Below are 22,021 nucleotides of genomic sequence, written 5' to 3'. Positions count from 1 at the left end.
CCAAAATTTTCTGTTCAGTCGTCTAGTAGCCAAGTTATTAGTAGGTCGTCTTCTCCACTGTAAGCCCTCATTCAGACATCCGTGAAACATAGTCCAAGTCCCCACGGTACGGACTCTCGACTCGAACTCGAGCCTGATATATTCCTACGAGGCTGCGAAGTGTGGATCAGGAGACCTATGGCCGGTGCCCGCATCACAGTTTGTAATCGGACCATGTGTCATGGGAGTAAAATGTGGCCTAAGGGGGTATTCCTATCTCCATAATCCTATCCCAGTCTGTAGTAGGTGTAATAAAATATTAGCAAAGGCCTCCTATTAGAAATGTAGTATAGTTCTTATGATTAGCTATGCCGCTTAGTCCATGTGCAGGGCATTGCAGTAGCTTAGATATCCATGGTTACGACCACCATATAGTGAGAGTTAGTTGTTAGTGGTCATAACTAGACATGAGCAAATGTATTCGGCAAGCTTATAGTGCTTACCGAAGAAGCTGCAGCGGGAGCGCTCCCAAGGTGTCCGGCACAGCAGCTGCATGTGTCTCGGCTGTGTTACAGTCGCAACACATGCATGGAGAGCCTGTGTGTTGTGACTGTCATACAGCCGTGACGCATGCAACTGCGCTGCCGGACACCTGATTATCCGGAGTGCTGCAGGTATCCGGGTTCCCGCTGCAGCTTCTTCGGTAAGCGCTATAGCCTACTGAATAAGGAGGGAGCCGAACGTATTCGTTCTTGTTTAGTCATAACCATAGATACCTAAACTACTGCAATGCCCTGCACATGGGGTAAGCCACATAGCGAATTAGAAGAACTATATTAGAGAAAAATGTATCGCCTCATTGGGGGACACAGGAAACCATGGGTGTATGCTGCTGCCACTAGGAGGCTGACACTATGCAAATAAAAAAGTTAGCTCCTGCTCTGCAGTGTACACCCCACCGACAGGAAGTAGGATATTCATTTTAGCTTAGTGTCAGTAGGAGGACACGGGTCTTTCATTAGACCCTTATCTACCTCAATGTGCGTCGTTTTCTTACAGGTGAACAGTCACACCTGTAATCCCACAAGGCGGACTATGAGTATGGCGTGTACGGTCACCCCGTATCCTCATAGATCAGACAGCAGGACCATGATCCTAGCACACAAGCGTGCTTAGAAGTTTGGTCCTAGCTCCGTCCCTCACCCACTCGCCCACCAGAGCCTGTCGGTTGGAGGAGACGAGGACGTCCACCATCAGCTCCATGGACGTCTGACACCTTTCTCGGTTTAAGGTTAGTAACGGACGGCGTGGGAGTTCTTAGGTGAGTATTTCCCCCACCCGTCCCAGTTAGCTTCCCCTCCTTGTTCCGGGGGGCCGCCCTATCTTTCCTCCGGCGCGGCGACCTTTTTACCCTCGCTGCCTTTTATTCCGGCGGCGGGCGGCCGCTCTGCCTCCTCGCTCCGGCGCTGCGGTCTCTACAGGCAGCCCCGCTGCGTACTTCCTCCGGCAGACACGTTCCTCTGTCGTCTGGCGTGGCGACCTTGGCGGCAGTCGCGCTGTTCCCCTTTCCGCAGGCCGCACCGTTCATTCTTCAGCGCAGCGGCCCTCTCCAGCTGTCGCCGGCCTCTAATTTAGGCCTCGGCTTCTGCCCAGGCCTACTTCCAGCGCCGCGACTCCGCCCATTTCCATTTTCATCGGGTGGGCTTTTTTCCCGCCAGTCACTCTCTCTACCTCTTCCTGCGCAGGGCGCTAGCTCTGCCCACTACTCTCATCCTTCCCAGTCGCCCTGGGATCACCGCCATCTTGCTCCTCCGGACCCGGTGGCTAACCACCCTCTGAGAGCGGGTCCTTTGTCCCCAGCGCACGCTTTCTCCGACTGGGTCCCCTGCATCCTTCTTAGGTCGCCGTTTTCCTGCTGGTGCCCTGGACCTGTGCCATGATGCCGGTCGTAGCTACAGCCGGGAGCAGTTTACAGGACTCTACTTCTGCTGTGAGTAGCTCTGCTATGCAGTCCATTACTCCCCTCTCCTGTTCCCCTAACCTTCGGGCATCATTTAGTGGGTCTGCTCCCAGGCTTAAACCTAAAAGGAGAGCTTTCCCATCCTGCTTCCGCTTGTCAGCTGCAGCAACTCCATTGTACCCACCGTCCAGGAGTCCCTACCCCGGGTGAGACTGAGACCCCTATCCCTGGGTGGTTTTTTCTTCTGTCTCAGTCTGGGGCGGACCTCACCAGGATGTCACGACCCTGGTGTCCGTGCTTGACCGCAGTTGCCAGTGGGTCACAGGATTCTCCGTCCAGCCCTTTCAACTCAGGCCACAAGAGATCCAGACAGGAGCGAAGTTCTAAGTTCCTTTTTTCGGAGGGATACAGGGTGAACAGTCACACCTGTAATCCCACACTATGGACTATGAGTACGGCGTGTACTGCCACCCCGTATCCTCATAGTTCCATCAGCAGGACCATGATCCTAGCACACAAGCACCAGAGCCTGTCAGTTGGAAGAGACGAGGATGTCCACCATCAGCTCCATGGACGTCTGACTCCTTTCTTTCCCGCTCCATCTCGCCCTCCGGTCTGGAACGGTGAGATCCCTCTTCCAGATCCTCCTCTCCTGAGAGAGACGGGCTTCCTCGGTCATGTTTGCAGAGGAAGTTTCAGACTTGGTTTCACTACAGGTACATATCCTTATTGTTGCTATCAACCAGACCTTAAGCATCATGGATACCTCTACGGAACCCGCAGAATAGGCGGTTTCGTTTAGACGGTTAAAACCACCTTCCAAGGTCTTTGCCCCACACACTGAATTTGTGGTGGTACTTGACAGGGGAAAGGTGAACCATACCAGATGCTTTCAGACAGGGAAGCGTCTCGGCATCCTATATTCCTTCGCCCCTGAGCTCATCGCTAACTGGACTGATCCCTCGGCAGGAAGCGGGCAATTCTGGACTCGTCAGTTCCCAGACTGTCTACCAACTTGGCCCCTCCACTTTCTAATGCAGCATCCCTCATGGGTTCCAAGGATACAATTATAGAATTGCTTGATAAATCAGCCTTTGAAGCGGCTGCTTCTACTTTGTGCCTCGGCCATTGCCTCTACCTGGGTCTCAAGGACCATAGCTAGATGGACCAAACAGCCTTGTAAGAGCACCCTGGCTGGAGCTCCTCCGGGGGAGCTAGCCAACCTGACGGACCAGATTTCCTATGCAGGGAAATATTTGGTATCTGCCTCCCTAGATGCGCGGCTTGTGCAGGTCACGCGTCCAGCAATATGGTGGCCATCCGGCAGAATATTCGGCTCTACACACGGCAGGCGGACTTGTCTTCAAGAAGTCCCTTACCAGCCTCTCCTTCCAGGGGGCCCGTCTCTTTGGCTACATGCTGGAACAAATTATTAAGGACGCCACGGAAGGCACGAGTTCCCTTCATGCCCCGCCCGCCTCCCCTGAAATGGCAGTTCAGCTCCCTTTTGTCGTTTCGTGGCGTCGGAAGATTCCTCTAGCTAACACAGACCGTGATCTCGTCTAGCTAGAGAGAAGGCTTCCTTCAAGCCTACCCCTTCCCGGCGTTCCCCCAACTCCCATGGTTGGTTCACCAGGCCTAGACCTGGTAGATCTTCCTCAGCATAACTCGTGCTAAGGGCCCAACGTTTCTTCCAGTTTGGGCGGGCTTCTCCTGTTTTGTTCAGGGATGTTTGGCTGGCCTCGGAGGACGCTTAAATCGGGGAGCTAGTATCCTCTTGATACAAGTTAGGGTATCGCTTTGCGGCCCCGGAATCGCTTCTCTGAATCCCGCCCTCTAAAAAATCCTCCTCTGATCCCAGGTTTCTTTGCGTTCATTACCTTCCTTCTTTGTTCGGAGGTTATCGTTTCCGTCCCACAGCAGGAACGCTTCACAGGTTTCTATTCAAACCTGCTTATAGTGCCGAAGAAGAGCGGTGCAGTTCGACACTAACTTCAGAGCCAGGATGGGAACAGAAGGTTCCGCCTGCGGCATTTCAGGAGGAAGTTCCTCTGTTCAGTTCTGGCTTCCATGGATCCACAGGAATTCCTGTGCTCCATGGATATCCAATATGCCTTTCTCCATGTTCTGTTTTTCCCAGCACACCTGAGTTTTCCTGCGTTTCGCGACGCAGAAGAGTCATTTCCAGGTTGTCGCCCTGCCGCTCGGTCTTGCGACCGCTCCCAGTGTCTTCATAAAGATCATGGCTACATTTATTGCCATTTTGAGGATCAGGGGCCTAGTGCTCATTCCATACCTCAAAGTCATCCTCATCAAGGCTCTGCCCCTCTCTCAGGCCCAGGAGAGTCTGACCATTGTCCTCGACTCCCTGTCCCGTTTCTGATGGCTGGCCAACAGAACAAAGTCTTGTCTTGTTCCGAGTCAGCGCCTCGTCCTCTTAGGCATGCTGTTCGACACCCGTCAGTCGGGGGGTTTCCTTCTCGAGGAGAAGCGGGCAAATCTCCATACGGAGTTCGCTCTCTGCAAGGCCCTCGGCTGCCTTCCTTCCGTTCAGCAATGAAGGTCCTGTGACGCATGGTGACCGCATCGGAAGCATTCCCTTTTGCGCTGTTCCACTTGAGACCACTTCAGCAGGCCATCCTTTCTCAGTGGGACACGTCTGTGCTGTCTCTGGATCCTCCGATCCGGCTTTCCGTCCGATTCTAATAGCCTCTCAACTGGTGGCTGTCATCCCCACTCTTTCCCCAGGTCCGGTCCTCCCATGGCAGGTGGTGATGACGGTCACCAGCCTTCCCAGCTGGGGCGCGGTTTCTCGCCATCTGTCAGTCACGGGGGCGTTGGTCGGAGCAAGAGTCCTCTCTGCCGATCGACACCCTTGAGATAGGGGCCATTCTGAGTCACTGGGAAAGGCTTCTCAGAGGTCTGCCAGTCAGAATCCAGACGTCCAATGCCTCGGCGGTGGCATATGTCTCTCACCAGGGAGGTAATCAGTCTTTTGACAATGGCGGAGGTATCCAAGATCCTCCTCTGGGCAGAGGCGACGGTTTCGGCACTATCCGCAGTGCATATCCCCGGCGTGGACAACTAGGCTGCAGTGTTTTCTCTACCACGAGGGCCTTGCGGCAGGAGAATGGTCCCTGCTTTAGGAGGTCTTCCTTCAAATTTGCCTTTGATGGGGAACTCCGGACGCGGATCTCCTGGCGTCCCGACTACTTAGGAAGGTTCCACCGTTTGTTTCCAGGTCCGCGATCCTCTTGTTGTGGATACCGGTACCTTGGCCATTCCTGGGTCGCAATTTGTACTTCCCTATCTGCTCCTCCCTTCCCTTTCTTCCCAGGCTGTTGAAGATCAACGCGGAGGGGGTGCTGGTCATTCTGACCGCAACAGATTGGCCCAGAAGGTTCTGGTTCGCTGAGATTGCCCATCTCCTCGCGGACTCCCACTGGAGGCCCCCCAGACGGGCCAGATCTGCCACAGAGTTCTTGGTGACTCAATTTAACAGCTTTGCCATTGAAACCTTCCATTTTGGCCATTTTCTCAAGGCGGACTTGATGCTGGCCTTGCCCTTAGTTCTTTAAAAGGGTCAGATAGCAACCCTTTCCATTCTTTTTCTGAAGTCCCTTTCAGAAGTCCTTAGCTACTGGCTATCACGGTACAAGGATTTATATCCGTCCCGTTCTCAGATCAGAACCTTTCTTCAAGAAGTGGCGCATGCGGCTCTCCCGTAACACACTCCCGTGGATCCTTGGGACCTCAATCTTGTTCTGGAGGCTCAGTGGGGTTCCCCCCTTGAACCTCCCCATGAGGCCTCACTGTCTTTTCTGTCCTGCAAGGTGGCGTTTCTGGTGGCCCTCTCCATTAGGCGCGCCTCGGAGTTGGTGGCTCTCTCCTGTCGCCCTATTTCTTGGTTCTTCACCAGGATAGGGTAGTTTAACTTTTTTTTTTTTTTTTACTTTCTTCCCAGGGTGGTGTCCTCCTTTTTACTTGAATAAGATTGACCTGAGGCGTTCGCTGAACAGGCTAGACCTGGTCAGGGCAGTGAGGATCTATTTGTCTAGGACCGCCTTCTTTAAGAAGACGGACCGTCTTTTTGTCATTCCAGACGGTACGCCAAGAGGCCTGCCGGCCTCCAAGGTTATGATTGTTCTCTGGATCAGACCTGCCATTCTGGAGGCTTACCGGGTCAAGAACAGAGTGACTCCTCCTGGGATTAAGACTCACTCTTCCCCGGGCAGTGGGCGCCTCCTGGGCGGTACACCATCAGGCATCCGCCCTACAACTTTGCTAGGCGGCAACCTGGTGTTCCGTTCACTCATTTGCCAAATGTTATAAGCTCCATACCTACGCTTCGGCAGTTGCCAGCCTAGGCGGAATGATCTTGGAGGCGGCAGTGGTGAGTCCTCCGACCTGAATGGAGTTTTTCTGCTGTTCCCACCCCAGGGGACTGCTTTGGGACGTCCCATGGTTTCCTGTGACCCCCAATGAGGCGATAGAGAAAACAGGATTTTTGGTTGCTTACCATAAAATCTGTTTCTCAGAGCCTTCATTGGGGGACACAGCACCCTCCCAAGTTGAACAGCTCTGTTTATTGTGTTATACTGTTAACGTTTGAGTTCTTTGAACACTCTTTGAGTGTTTGAAACTGTTAATCTGTAGAGCGCTGCGGAACTTGTTGGCGCTATATGAATAAAGATTATTATTATATTATTATTCTTTCTCTTTTACACGTTGCTTCTCCTACTGCTTTCTCACTAACTGAATATCCTACTTCCTGTCGGTGGGGTGTACACTGCAGAGGAGGAGCTAACTTTTTTATTTGCATAGTGTCAGCCTCCTAGTGGCAGCAGCATACACCCATGGTTTCCTGTGTCCCCCAATGAAGGCTCCGAGAAACAGATTTTACGGTAAGCAACCAAAAATCCTGTTTTAATTTGATGTATTTGCTAATTGTGAAGAAAACTGGTTCCTCCCACGTCACTACACAGGCACAGCTCTCCGGCGCCCCCTTTGTCTCTCAGGTCAATAAGGTAACTGCACCTAGAGCAAATGGCCACCGGGGAGACTGCCCTGTTACCCACGCTGGGTATTCTAAGATTCACAATCGGATTAAAAGGATCAGCCCAAAATTAATTTATGGTTTAATTGCCTTAAGGGCGCACTAGGTAATTACAAGAAATATACACTAAAAATATACCAAGAGTTACAGTCAGAGTAAAATATAACAATAATAGTACAAGGCTTAGAAGTATGAAGCTGGAGGTCAATTTACCAGGTTGCAGGTTACTTGTGAAGGCCGGGGAGCTCTGCTTTCCACAGGTACAAGACTTCTAGTTGCCAGGCAGCCCCCAAAAAGCATGTGCTTGCTCCCCTCTGGCTGGCATATGCCCTGTTCCTTATTTCATTATCATCTTCTTCTGTTATCTGTCTCTCCATATGTCCTCCGCTCCTAATCCTTCTGTGTCCCTCCCCCCTGTACCTGGGTGGGCTAACAATCTCCACCCTTCAGCTTCCCTGCAGAATCTATTCCAATACCTAATAAATGGAATAACTTCTCTCAGGATGATCGGATCCGTACACGGGTGGTACCAGCGCATGTGGTTTGTTCTGCCGGTCGTACAGGGATCAAACCTGGACCCATTTGATCGCTGTGGGAGGCTGAACTCTATATCTCAGGTTCCAGAAATCTCACTGACCCAGGAGTTGCACTGTCAAATGCGCAATTTCTTCAGGGCTGTGAGGATATTTTTTATGAGCCAGTACCTCGGACGATGCGTTCATAATTTCATGTTGTAGACGGTCCGGCTGGGAAGACAATAGATGTGTCCTCCTGTAGCCATCTGACATGTACATTACAGACCAAAGGTTTGGACACACCTTCTCATTTAAAGATTTTTCTGTATTTTCATGACTATGAAAATTGTAAATTCACACTGAAGGCATCAAAACTATGAATTAACACATGTGGAATTATATACTTAACAAAAAAGTGTGAAACAACTGAATTATGTCTTATATTCTAGGTTCTTCAAAGTAGCCACCTTTTGCTTTGGTGACTGCTTTGCACACTCTTGGCATTCTCTTGATGAGCTTCAAGAGGTAGTCACCGGAAATGGTTTTCACTTCACAGGTGTGCCCTGTCAGGTTTAATAAGTGGGATTTCTTGCCTTATAAATGGGGTCGGGACCATCAGTTGTGTTGTGCAGAAGTCTGGTGGATGCACAGCTGATAGTCCTACTGAATAGACTGTTAGCTGCTTTTTTCTTGCAATACAATACAAATTCTAAGTAAAGAAAAACGAGTGGCCATCATTACTTTAAGAAAAGAAGGTCAGTCAGTTCGAAAAATTGGGAAAACTTTGAAAGTGTCCCCAAGTGCAGTGGCAAAAACCATCAAGCGCTACAAAAAACTGGCTCACATGAGGACCGCCCCAGGAAAGGAAGACCAAGAGTCACCTCTGCTTCTGAGGATAAGTTTATCCGAGTCACCAGCCTCAGAAATCGCAGGTTAACAGCAGCTCAGATTAGAGACCAGGTCAATGCCACACAGAGTTCTAGCAGCAGACACATCTCTACAACAACTGCTAAGAGGAGACTTTGTGCAGCAGGCCTTCATAGCTGCTAGGAAACCACTGCTAAGGACAGGCAACAAGCAGAAGAGACTTGTTTGGGCTAAAGAACACAAGGAATGGACATTAGACCAGTGGAAATCTGTGCTTTGGTCTGACGAGTCCAAATGTGAGATCTTTGGATCCAACCACCGTGTCTTTGTGCGACGCAGAAAAGGTGAACGGATGGACTCTACATGCCTGGTTCCTACCGTGAAGCATGGAGGAGGAGGTGTGATGGTGCTTTGCTGGTGACACTGTTGGGGATTTATTCAAAATTGAAGGCATACTGAACCAGCCTGGCTACCACAGCATCTTGCAGCGGCATGCTAGTCCATCCGATTTGCATTTAGTTGGACCATCATTTTATTTTTCAACAGGACAATGATCCCAAACACACCTCCAGGCTGTGTAAGGGCTATTTGACCAAGAAGGAGAGTGATGGGGTGCTACGCCAGATGACCTGGCCTCCACAGTCACCAGACCTGAACCCAATCGAGATGGTTTGGGGTGAGCTGGACCCGCAGAGTGAAGGCAAAAGGGCCAACAAGTGCTAAGCATCTCTGGGAACTCCTTCAAGATTGGCCCAAACAAGTCTCTGCTAGAACTCTGTGTGGCATTGACCTTGCCTCTAATCTGAGCTGCTGTTAACCTGTGATTTCTAAGGCTGGAGACTCGGATAAACTTATCCTCAGAAGCAGAGGCGACTCATGGTCTTCTTTTCCTGGGGCGGTCCTCATGTGAGCCAGTTTTTTTGTAGCGCTTGATGGTTTTTGCCACTGCACTTGGGGACACTTTCAAAGTTTTCCCAATTTTTCGAACTGACTGACCTTCATTTCTTAAAGTAATGATGGCCACTCGTTTTTCTTTACTTAGCTGCTTTTTTTCTTGCCATAATACAAATTCTAACAGTCTATTCAGTAGGACTAGCAGCTGTGTTTCCACCAGACTTCTGCACAACACAACTGATGGTCCCAACCCCATTTATAAGGCAAGAAATCGCACTTATTAAACCTGACAGGGCACACCTGTGAAGTGAAAACCATTTCCGGTGACGACCTCTTGAAGCTCATCAATAGAATGCCAAGAGTGTGCAAAGCAGTCATCAAAGCAAAAGGTGGCTACTTTGAAGAACCTAGAATATAAGACATAATTTCAGTTGTTTCACACTTTTGTGTTATGTATATAATTACACGTGTTAATTCATAGTTTTGATGCCTTCAGTGTGAATTTACAATTTTCATAGTCATGAAAATACAGAAAAATCTTTAAATGAGAAGGTGTGTCCAAACTTTTGGTCTGTACTGTATGCTTTAATTGAGCCCCCCAGGCACCTCCATGCACCCTGCTGGCGTGGCTTCCTCGTTCAACTTTGAAGTGCCATCTGCCTGCTACACTGGTCTCAGTCCATTAACATACTAAAGGGTCTTCATTCAAGTAGGGAAAAGGCGGGGGCCAGGAGTGCTCATGTCCCGGCAGACGTGTGACCAGGTGAATTCTGATATGAGACAACATGGAGTCAGGCCAATCTCTGATAGGAGGCCAGCATTATGCCCCATATCCAAGATGGCGGCTGCTCCCTCTTCACACTAATATTATTATACCTACTACAAACTGGGATATTATCTTGGAGATAGCAATAGCCCTTTAAGGGTCAGAGTTGGGAAATATCACCACTTTTTCTCATACCTCATTCACTAATGTGTCAGGTTTTATTGCATTTCGCATTTCTAATTTTTGCTCTTTACACTTCAATATATGTAGCTACGAGTTAGATGCTTATTTATGTATTGAGTGGACATTGCTTGATACATGGTAAAATTGTACTCAGTGTTTCTTACAGGGTTATATGGCAATACTCGTTTCCATATCAGGATGTGAACGTGGCCAGGTGACACCATAGCTACCGATATCTGCCGATGGCGCTTATGTTGCAGCAGGCACCAAGCAGACTAGATGTCACCGTCTCCGTTCACTTTTCGATACAGAAATGAGCCGAGCTGTAATAACCCTTTAAAAAAACACTCCCACCTACATTTTAATCCTCTTAATATATTGCAATCATATAGCGCTGTGTACTTGCTCATTTTGCCTTTCTACCCAACTCTTTTCCATTCGGTATATGACAACCCGTGATTAAAAACTGACTAGCTGAATCATTCTAAGCTCTATGTAGAAACAGGAGGTCCATTTTCTCAGCACAAGTTATGAATCACTCGGTCAGGGGATGAAGAGGGGAATAATAAACCACATATCCAAGTCCTTTCCACTTTCTGCCGACTTCAACTCAAAAATATTTCACGAATCTGTTCATTCCTCAACCAAGAATCTGCAAAAACCCTAGTCCATGCCCTCATCATCTCTCGCCTTGACTACTGAAACCTCCTGCTCTGTGGCCTCCCCTCGAACACTCTCGCACCCCTCCAATCTATTCTAAACTCTGCTGCCCGACTAATCCACCTGTCCCCCCGCTATTCCCCGGCCTCTCCCCTCTGTCAATCCCTTCACTGGCTCCCCATTACCCAGAGACTCCAGTACAAAGCCCTAACCGTGACATACAAAGCCATCCACAACCTGTCTCCTCCATACATCTGTGACCTCGTCTACCGGTACTTACTTACACGCAACCTCCGATCGTCACAAGATCTCCTTCTCTACTCCCCTCTTATCTCCTCTTCCCACAATCGTATACAAGATTTCTCTCGCGTATCACCCCTACTCTGGAACCCTCTACCACAACACATCAGACTCTCGCCTACCATCGAAATCTTCAAAAAGAACCTGAAGACCTATCTCTTCCGACAAGCCTACAACCTCTGCAGTAACCACCGATCGACCAAACCGCTGCATGACCAGCTCTATCCTCACCTACTGTATTCTCACCCATCCCTTGTAGATTGTGAGCCTTCACGGGCAGGGTCCTCTCTCCTCCTGTACCAGTTATGACTTGTATTGTTTAAGATTATTGTACTTGTTTTTATGTATACCCCTCCTCACATGTAAAGCACCATGGAATAAATGGCGCTATAACAATAAAAATAATAAATGCAGGGACAAGAGACTTCCTGTTTTTCCATAGCGCAGAGAAAAGAAAAGAATTAACTGGGTAGAAAGGCAAAATTAGCAATTGTAAGTACACAGTGCTGTATAATATGACTGCAATATATTGAGAGGATAAATACTTTGATGGGATTGCTTCCTTAAAGATGAGACCGAAGGATCCGTTGAACGCAGCAGATCTGGATTTTCTTTCCCCTATCTTCTGGGGATATCTGAGCCAGCCACACTTGTCCTGTGCAGGGAAATATAGCATTACATGCTGACCATTCAGGTGAATGGTATTCTGTGTAATGTATAGGTATCTGGAGCCACTCCAGTCTGGGAGAAAGAGGATCTTATGAAATGAGACTTGTAACACCCATATGCACCTGTAGGCATTGTGGGACAACCCCTTTATGATGTTGCAGAATGATAATTGGGTTTCCAAGTGATTTATACATGTAAAATATGATTTTCTTTAAATTGTAGGAGGAACAAGTGCTCCCGATAACTCGTCCAAAGATCTCAAGCCAAAACCTAGCAGCTTAAAAGAAGTACTTAAAGAACAAATGTTTCTAGAAAAAAAAGTTGCAATGAGCAGAAAAAAGAAGAGCGAGCTGAGGTAGGATTGATAGTCCTTTTTTTTATGTTAAACAGATATTACGGAACAAAAGTAATTTTTTTTTGTCAGTTTTGTATTGTTTTTTTAACGTTTTTATTCTTTTTTTTTTAATTTTCTTTATTTTATAGAACTGATCTTACTAGCGGTCTGAAGATAAAAAGCGAACTTCATGATGAAGACTCAAGAGACACCCAAAAGTCTAATGAGGTAGATGGGGTGAAAGATGGATGGGATACAAATAGATGAAGTTATAAGTAGATGCTAAATAAGAAGAAAATTACCTTGAGGGTATGTGCACACGTAGGTGGGATGTCTGCGGATTTTTCCGCACCTGTTTTTGTAAATCCGCAGGTAAACCGCTCTGCGGAATTACCGCGGATTTACCACGGTTTTTGTCCGGATTCCACCTGCGGATTCCTATTATGGAACAGGTGTAAACCACAGCGGAATCCACACAAAGAATTGACATGCTGCGAAATGTAAACCGCTGCGTTTCCGCGCGTTTTTTTCCGCAGCATGTGCACTGTGGATTTTGTTTTCCATAGGTTTACATGGTACTGTAAACTCATGGAAAACAGCTGCAGATCCGCAGCGTCAAAACCGCAGCAAAATCCGCACCGTGTGCACATACCCTGAGGCAGTATTCACACATTTCACTTGCTGCCTCCAATTTCTGAAATCACAGCTCCTAGCGATGATTTTGCAAATACGAGCCCAACTTAGATGTTGCCTCATAAAGACAACTTTTTTTTGTGTGTGTGCAAATCGACTTAAAAAAAAAAACAAGCCTGTCCAAATGCATTGACTCACCCACATGCACTTCCAGACTGATTTACATATTGCTTTTACGCTAAACTTGTCATGACTGGGAGAGCAGATAGCAACTAAAAAGGTAGAGTTTTTATTGGTGAACTAGTCTTTCTCAGCCAGATTACCTACTTATTTATATAGAGTGAGCTGACAGGTTCCCTTTGTTTGCTGCTCTACAGATTTATTACATGAAATGATGGAATTGTTTTTATTAAAACTGATATTTTTCTTCTTTTCTTGCTAGTCCCTGGACAGATTTTCCTCATCCACGAGGGAGCCCAAGTCAAATACTACAAGGATTGACCCTAACAAAGCATCAAGGAAACTTCTAGAATCCACAGAGCAAAGTAAAAACGATTCCAGAGGAGAAAAGGAATTTAAGAAAAAAACCTTAGAAAAGATGCAAGATGTTGAAACCGCAGATGGTCGTAAACACGTGGAGCGATTAGATTCTGCTTCTGAAGATTATCCCAAATCTAAAAACGTAAGCAGACCTGAAAAGCATTCAAAAAGGGATGGTAACGATGGAGAGTCGCAGAATGCCAAGAGCATGCCAAGGAAGGAGCTGAAGTCTTTTAAAGGTGAACGTGAAAGGACTTACTCAGAGGAGCGTTCAGCCTTGAAGCACAGACATAAGTTGGACAGTTTACATAGACAAGCAACTGATGACTCGGATTCTCAAAAATCTAAGAGGACTTCAAAAGATGAAGAACAGCCAAGTAAACACAGTCAAAGTAAATCCAGCTCTGAAGAGCGAACTGACCGGAAAAATAAGCAGAAAATCGACGGAAAGTCGTCTTTGTCCAGCAAAGATGAGAGATCATCTGAACATATTGACAAAGTAGACAGCAGTAAAAGAGAGAGACATCAGTCTACTGAAAAGTCCAGACCTGAGAACCGAAATAAGCGATCAGATAGTGATTCCCGACAACACAGAGAGCTTAAACGGTCACATAGTTCATCAGAGAAGAAACCCAAGCTTTGGGCAAATGAAAAAAATGAAGTGGACTCTGCCAACTCTGACAACTCAAGGCAAGAAGAAAGTGTTAAAGACAGAAAGAAAATACACGGCTCTTCTGAAGAAAAGAGTCAAGCCAAGGCAAAGTTTAAAAGCAGTAGTAAATCGCCTAAACCGAGTGACCAAGAAGAGGTGAGTCAAAAGAGTGAAAGAGAAAAACCAACAGAGAAGTCTCGCAGATCAAAATCTGAAGATAAAGAAGATGAGCGAAGGGAAAATGCCACTGGTCAGAATTCCAGCAATGCCGCCAAAGATGCCATTCAGAAGTCCAAACATAGCGATAAATTGAAGGAGAGAGCTCGGTTGGACAGCAAGGACCACGACACTCTCAAGTCGGATAAGAAATATACTGAAGTCTCTAGAACGAAGCACGGTCATAAAGATGAGCGTCGAAAAAGTGAAAGTGGCAAAGTGGAGGAAAGATTCCCTAAGTATCTAGAGGACAAAAGAACCCAAGACCGTGCGAGCAGCTCAGATCGAAAGTCAAATAAGAAATCTGTCTCTGAGCATAGAAGTGAAAGTTTTAAAGGTGTCAGTTCCAAAAAGGGAAATAAATCAGAAAGTGAAAGTGACTCTCAAAGTCTTACCATGACCGGGGAGTCAAAAGATGTGGCGCGACCTCGAGAGGACAAAAAGTCTGGAAGACTTAATGTAGAAAGCACAGAAGGGGCAAATATTGAGTCTCCAGAATCTATATCCAACCTTGGTAACGCAAGCCCTCATTCATTTGCTGAAGCTACTACCTCAAAGAAATCTATTACTCTGAAATCCAAGGTAAAACATGCAAGCGGTGATCCCAAGGTTAGCGGAGGTACGTTCAAGGATACTGCAGCTTCGTTACCGATTAGAGCTGCCAATGTGGAGAAGGACGCATATTCATCAGACTGCGGTGAGCGTAATAAAATGAGCATGCAAAATACACAAAATGCTATTGCTGTTCAAAACGAGAGCAATACAGGAATTCTTGCCACAAACTCGAGTATTTCCTTCTACGACATTTTCGGCAGAGTTCCCTTGCAGCCCAGAGATCTAGAAAATTCTGCTCAGGGGCCAAGTGAATTTGCCTCAGAACCCAGTAATATTGATAATTCCAGTTCGTCTCCTGATGAAATATACTCTGAAATTACCGATTCCAACGACGGGGAGATTTCGACTAGTGACCTTGCTGAAGAAGATGGGAAATGCACAAAAGAGGCTAACAAAAAAGAAAATGGAAATATCCCAGTTCAGATTGATTCAGCGGAGCTTGATAACCTAGTCACTGGAAATAGTTTAGAAAGGGAAGCTTCTGCTATGGAAATTCACACATTCGAGATGGAACATTTAGAGAGATCCAACTCCGCAGAAGACGGCTCTGCAGTTGTCGGAAGAGGTGCTGGTTTTGTGAGCGTGATTTGTGCAGAAAGAAATGTTGGAAGTAGCCTTATGGAAGCAAGTCGGGGACAGGCCGGTAGCAATATCTCTGTACGTTTTGAGATTGATAATCAGAGTGTAAAAGAAACTGAATGTGAAGATGCTGCCACTTCTTCCAGCTCTATTATAAACACTACCAATGAATTAAGGCTTCTTAGTGACGACACTGCCACATCATCAAATACTGCATTAGACGTTACCGCCGATAAAAGCAGCATAGATATGGACACTGTAAACCTTGATACGAGCAGGGGATATACTTCTTCGGCTTCTGCAGATGGTAACTTTGTCGAAGATGACGGAGATTTCACAATGTTATCAGAGAATAGCTTTGAAGATGCCACCACTACTTCAAGCACTGATAGAAACTTGTTCAATGACCATACCGAAAGTTCAGAAACCTGTTCTCAAAGCACCAGTAATAATCTCCCACAACAAGTGAGTATCATTACCTTTAAGCCTGCAACATCCAGTGCTACCAGAGAATCTTCAGAAAGTACTCAGGAGAACGCAGCCTCTTCATCCAACAATGCAGAATCGCTCAACGACACCCACCCAGCAACGTCTTCTGACACCACAGAGGGTCCCAGAAGTGCCATTGTGAATATAGCAACCTCTTCAGAGAGTTACTGCGTGCTTGCCATTTCTGAAAATATAACTACACAAGCGGCAACCTCTTCTATCACTGCAGCAGAAATTGATGGAAGTCTTGGGATAGCAGAAAGGCACACGGCCACCTCTTCAAGTAGTGTGATTGATAGCAGTAGGGGTTTGAACTTTGAGGTCTCTCTGGTTTCGTCTGAAATCGATAGCGAACATGTTGCCGCGTCCTCCAGTAATTTAACGGATAACAGCTTGACTGATGACTCTTTAGAAAGAGAGAGCGACAACGCAGCAAGTTCTTCTAGCAGTCTCCCTAAAAACTATATATTTGGTAACGCCGAGGAGAGCAAAAATACGGGAGCCACGTCAAGCACAGAGCGAGATGGCGTGAATGACACATGTACAAACTGTATCTCCTCTGGAACTCCTAAAGAATATCCTGGAAATTCATCTGATCTCGCCATGGACAGTAGTACTGAAGCTTCCATCGGCAGCAACCTGTACTCTGGAAACACCTCGAGTTGTTCTAGCACTGGGGGAGGTCAAAGCAACAAATACATGAAAAAGAGTAAGAACAATACAGCATCTTCAAGCAGCGGAGATCCTTTGCTTCTAACACAAACTTCTACTGAGGAGGCGGCATCCTCTTCAAGCTATTTTAGTCAAAGTATTACAAATCACCCAGCCATAATAACCTCCGAAAACACAGAAGCTACGGCATCTTCAAGTATCGCCATGAACCTCAGTACCGATCACTTTGACAGATCATCCCCTGGAAATAGTACTGATACGACAGCAACTTCATCCAGCAACTCAACTAGAAATAGCACTATTTTACATCTGTACACCAATACTCAGCCCGCCGCATCGTCAAGTGTCGCAATGGACAGCAGTACAGAAGAGGCTTTAACCATGATCTGTACTACAGACGTAGATAGAGGTACAGGTACTGCAACGTCTTCCAATGTTTTAGACATGGGCAGGGAGGACGCAGTGAGAAATGATGAAATTCCTGCATCGTCAAGCACAATAGCTGCAAATAGGACTAACGATAATGCAGAAAGTGCAGATAAGGCCAATGACCAGACAGCAACATCCAGCGACATGATGGATAGCAGCATAGAAGACGATAAAACTTGCGCTGATATTTCTGACAACACTTATTCCACCGCATCCACTACTATTAACAATGATTCTGGTGCAATTATGGATCACGATGTTAATAGTGAAGCTACAGCTGCCAGTTCTAGTAATGCCCTGGAATCTTCTTTTGATAATGATAATAACGCCACATCATCAGATTACATCATGGGTAGCAGTTTAGAAGAAGAGGTACAGGCTTTGGATCCATGCAAAAATGACGAAGCTGCCAGTTCTTCAAGCTTCAGTGATGGCCTAGTCAAAGAAATCCAAGCCGAAGCATCCATTAACAGACCTGTTGACGATGCAACAACATCCTCCAGCACGGAAAGAGATAACGATCTTGGGGAAAAAGATGAAGCCGCAGGCAATGAAAGCATCTGTGGAACCTTAGACATGTCAGTAGAATCAAGCTTTGCAGATAACCAGAGCAACATTGTCATTTCTGGTACAGCAGAAGATCTCATAGATCAGCTTTCAGGGGTAGATGCAAATATTGATCCAGGATTTATTGAGGCATACTCCGATGAAGGAGAAAATTATATAAGCTATGAAAAGGAAGATGCTGTGAGCAGTGCAAGCTCTGAAGAACAAAAACACATCTGTATTGTATCTAGGCAGGTTGGAGATAGAGAAACTGATGGTGTGGTAACTAGTGCCGGTACTGGAGCAATAGTGTCACCTGGTAGTAGGGACAGTTCGGAAGCTTATGGTCATGTTACTTGTGCAGATAAAACAGTCACTTTGGATGCAAGCAATATCACGGCTTATTGTCCTGTTGAAGAGGAGGCTGTCTCTCATACAAGTGATCTTGATATAACTGAACATCAAGAGTCTGAGGCGTCTGCTGATAACCGGGACACTGAAGATCCTGAGAGAGATGCCGCTGCTGAGGATGCACAGTTTGACGATATTGCTGTAGTTGAGCATGAAGAATCAAGGCCTGTAGTGGAAGAAGGTGAAGGTGCTGTTACAAGTACCGGTATTTCTGAAGAAACTGAGGGTGTAAAGCAAGATAATAGTGCATGCTGTGCTACAGAAAGTACTGAGAGCAGCAATATCATGAGTAGAGCTGCAAGCATAGACTCCAGAGTCACTACAGAGGATGACGAAAGTGCCATCACAAGTACTGGAGCTAAAGAAGATGAAGAAGAAGGGGAAGGGTTTGTTACAAGTACTGGCACTGCAAGCGAAGATTCTTCTTTTTCAATTACTGTGGATCAGAACTCCAGTCTTTTGATGCATACTGCAGAGGTCCCAATGAATGCCGCGAACCGTATGGTTGAGCAAGAGGCAGTAGCACGGCTTGAGGAAGAAGCACTTTTGAAGGAACAGGTAGATGAAGAGACGATCGTGGAGGAATGGGTTGAAGAAGGGAAAGCGACAGAGAAACAATTTCAGGAAGCCGAGGAACAGTTGGATGAGGAAATGGTGACAGAACGGGTACAAGCAACAGTGACAGAAGAACAGTTTAAGGAAGAGATGGCTGTAAATAAGCCAGTTGAGGAAAAGCAGGTTGAAGAGGCAGTTGCGGAAAAATGGGTTGAGGAAGTCCAGAAAGTACAAATTTTAGAAGAGGCAATCACGCAAGAACTAGTTGAAGAGGCAGTAGAGGATGGAGCAATCAAGAAAGAGTTAGTGCTGGATGAAGGCATCAAGGAAAAGATAGTGGACGATGTTAAGGAAGAAGCATTGGCAGACGAAGGGATCAAGGAAGAAGTAGTGGTGGATAATGGGGTAGAGCAAGAAACCCTTACAGTGGAAGAGGCTTTGGAGGAGAAAAGGGTCATAGAAGAGGCATTGGATGAGGAAAGGGTCATGGACGAAGCAATGGATGAAGAAAGGGATGAGGAAGTGGCATTGGAGGAGGGAGGAGTCAAAGAGGAGGCTTTGACGGAGGAATGCATTGAAGAGAAGGCGTTGGCAGAGGAAAGGTTCCAGGGTGAAGCATTGACAGATGAAGAGGTCATTGAGGAGCAGGCATTGATGGGGCGGGCGGCATTGGTGGAGGAAGGGATGATGGAAGAGGAGGCATTGGCGGAGGTAGAGATGATGGAGCAGGTGGCATTGGCGAATGAAGGGATCGATGAGGAGGCATTGGTGGATGAAGGGGTTAAAGAGGCAGTGCCACATGGAAAGGTTAAAGAGGCATTAGCTCAGGAAAGGGTCGAGGAAGAGGCTGTGCTGCAAGAAAAGTTTGAAGAGGAGACCTTAGCGCAGGAAAGGGTGGAGCAAGAGACGTTGGTAGAGGAAGGGATGATGGAGCATGTGGCATTGATGAACAAAGGGATTAAGGAAGAGGCATTAGCGCAGGAAAGGGTTGAGGAAGCGGTATTGGTGGAGGAAGGGGTCGAGGAAGACTTAGTGCCACAGGAAAAGGTCGAAGAAGAAGCATTGGTGGAGGAAGGGGTCGAGGAAGAGGCATTGGCGGAGGAAGGGGTAGATGAAGAGGCATTGTTGCAGGAAAGGGTTGGTGAAGAGGCATTGCCGCAGGAAAGGGTAGAAGAGGCATTGACGCAGGAAAGGGTAGAAGAGGCATTGACGCAGGAAAGGGTAGAAGAGGCATTGATGCAGGAAAGGGTAGAAGAGGCATTGATGCAGGAAAGGGTAGAAGAGGCATTGACGCAAGAAAGGGTAGAAGAGGCATTGACGCAGGAAAGGGTAGAAGAAGAGGCACTGACGCAAGAAAGGGTAGAAGAAGAGGCACTGACGCAGGAAAGGGTAGAAGAAGAGGCATTGACACAGGAAAGGGTAGAAGAGGCACTGACGCAGGAAAGCGTAGAAGAAGAGGCATTGACACAGGAAAGGGTAGAAGAGGCACTGACGCAGGAAAGGGTAGAAGAAGAGGCACTGACGCAGGAAAGGGTAGAAGAAGAGGCATTGACGCAGGAAAGGGTAGAAGAGGCATTGACGCAAGAAAGGGTAGAAGAGGCATTGATGCAGGAAAGGGTAGAAGAAGAGGCATTGATGCAGGAAAGGGTAGAAGAGGGGGCAATGACGCAGGAAAGGGTAGAAGAGGCAATGACGCAGGCAGGGATTGAGGAGCTGGCATTGGTGGTCAAAGGGGTTGAGGAAGAAGCATTGGCGGACGAAGGGGTTGAGGAAGAAGCATTGGCGGAGAAAGCGGTTGAGGTAGATGCATTGGTGGAGGAAGAGGCGTTGGCAAAGGAAAGGGTTGAGGAAGAGGCATTGAGGGATGAAGGTGTTGAGGAAGAGGTATTGATGGACAAAGGGGAGGAGGCAGTGCCGCAGGAAAGGGTCGAAGAGGCATTGGCAGAGGCTGTGATCGAGGATGATGCAGTTGCCAAAGAAGAGTTTGAGGAAAAGGCAATTGCTGAGGATCGGGTTGAGAAAAAAGCAGAGCTGCTGGAACAGGTTGAAGAGGAAGGGGCAGTAATGAAGGAACAGGTCAAGGTAGAGTCAGTGCCACAAAAATGTCAAGAACAAGTTGCAGTGGCCCAAACTGAAGTAAAAAGAGCTGGTGAAGTAGTAGTTGAAAGTGTTAGAAGTGTCTTCATTGTGCCAGAGATTTCATTGCATAGAACTTCAGAAGATGAATGTCCTCCTTGCCCATCAGTGCAGACTGTTATATCTGGGCATGGTGCACCATTCTCTCTTACACTTGGTGCTGCAGAAGTAAGGAAACTTGAAGATTTTGACAAGGAATACCAGTTCCCCAGTGACCTCGACACTAGAACCTCAGTGGAGTCTCGGGCTTTTCTTACAGGGAGCCACAGTGAGGCAAGCAGCACATTATTAGATGGTAGGACAGTGCAAGTAAAGCCGCATATGTCAGATGAAGAAAAAAATGTGGAAGAAAATCCAGAAGACAGAATAATGAACGTTCTTTCTACAGACAACAGTGAAGATGCTCCATTATCTGTATCTGACACAGGAAAAGCCTCACACTCCAGAATAGATGTCCCATCGGAAAGCAGCCAGGGAGCTATAATTGACCGTCCTGTGTCTGAGTCCAGCAACAAACCTAAAGCATTTGAGGAAAGTAGCAAGACAAAAAGAGACATTAATAAGCACACAGATGAAGGAGAGAACACTACCTCAGCTGATGACTCCGAAAACCAAATACCGATACTTACTTCAGGTAGGTTTCCTTAATCTTAAACTGTAAATTTTCTGTTGGATAAGTGTGTTAACGACAAAATAGTAATAGTCCACACATAGGAGTACCAACATGACAGTATAAGAAGGTGGGAGAATAACTACAGCACCAAATGTACTCGGATGGCTGACTGCCGCTAACAGCACATGCACTCCACCATCTGTATTGGCCATGATCAAGTTCTTGAAAGGACCATAGTGTTGCCTATTTTTTCTCGTCCAACATATGCTGTGGTAGTCATGCTGGTTCAGTATGCCTTCAATTTTGAATAAATCCCAGTGTCACCAGCTAAGCACCCCCCACACCATCACACCTCCTCCTCCATGCTTCACGGTGGGAACCAGGAATGTAGAGTCCATCCGTTCACCTTTTCTGCGTCGCACAAAGACATGGTGGTTGAAGCCAAAGATCTCAAATTTGGACTCGTCAGACCAAAGCACAGATTTCCACTGGTCTAATGTCCATTCCTTGTGTTCTTTAGCCCAAACAAGTCTCTTCTGCTTGTCCTGGTTTCCTAGCAGCTATTTTACCATGAAGGCCTGCTGCACAAAGTCTCCTCTTAACAGTTGTTGTAGAGATGTGTCTGCTGCTAGAACTCTGTGTGGCATTGACCTGGTCTCTAATCTGAGCTGCTGTTAACCTGCGATTTCTGAGGCTGGTGACTCGGATAAACTTATCCTCAGCAGCAGAGGTGACTCTTGGTCTTCCTTCCT

General features: G+C 47.0%; 1 protein-coding gene across 5 annotated transcripts in view; it reads left to right on the top strand.

The window, feature by feature from the left end:
- Positions 1-22,021, top strand: part of BOD1L1 (biorientation of chromosomes in cell division 1 like 1) — a 77,420-nt gene that overhangs the window by 34,945 nt on the left and 20,454 nt on the right. For 2 of the 5 annotated variants that reach the window (XM_077280163.1, XM_077280162.1), the window contains exons 8-10: positions 12,072-12,204; positions 12,333-12,411; positions 13,259-21,290. In XM_077280163.1, coding sequence (XP_077136278.1) covers positions 12,072-12,204; positions 12,333-12,411; positions 13,259-21,290 — 8,244 coding nt within the window. The remainder of the gene's footprint in view (positions 1-12,071; positions 12,205-12,332; positions 12,412-13,258; positions 21,291-22,021) is intronic. The other 3 variants (XM_077280166.1, XM_077280165.1, XM_077280164.1) reach the window with 3 other exon arrangements.

Source organism: Ranitomeya variabilis, chromosome 1 (assembly GCF_051348905.1).
Source record: "Ranitomeya variabilis isolate aRanVar5 chromosome 1, aRanVar5.hap1, whole genome shotgun sequence".
NCBI lineage: Eukaryota > Metazoa > Chordata > Amphibia > Anura > Dendrobatidae > Ranitomeya > Ranitomeya variabilis.
Note: the sequence above shows the minus strand (reverse complement) of the source record. Positions and strands in the feature narration are given on the sequence as shown.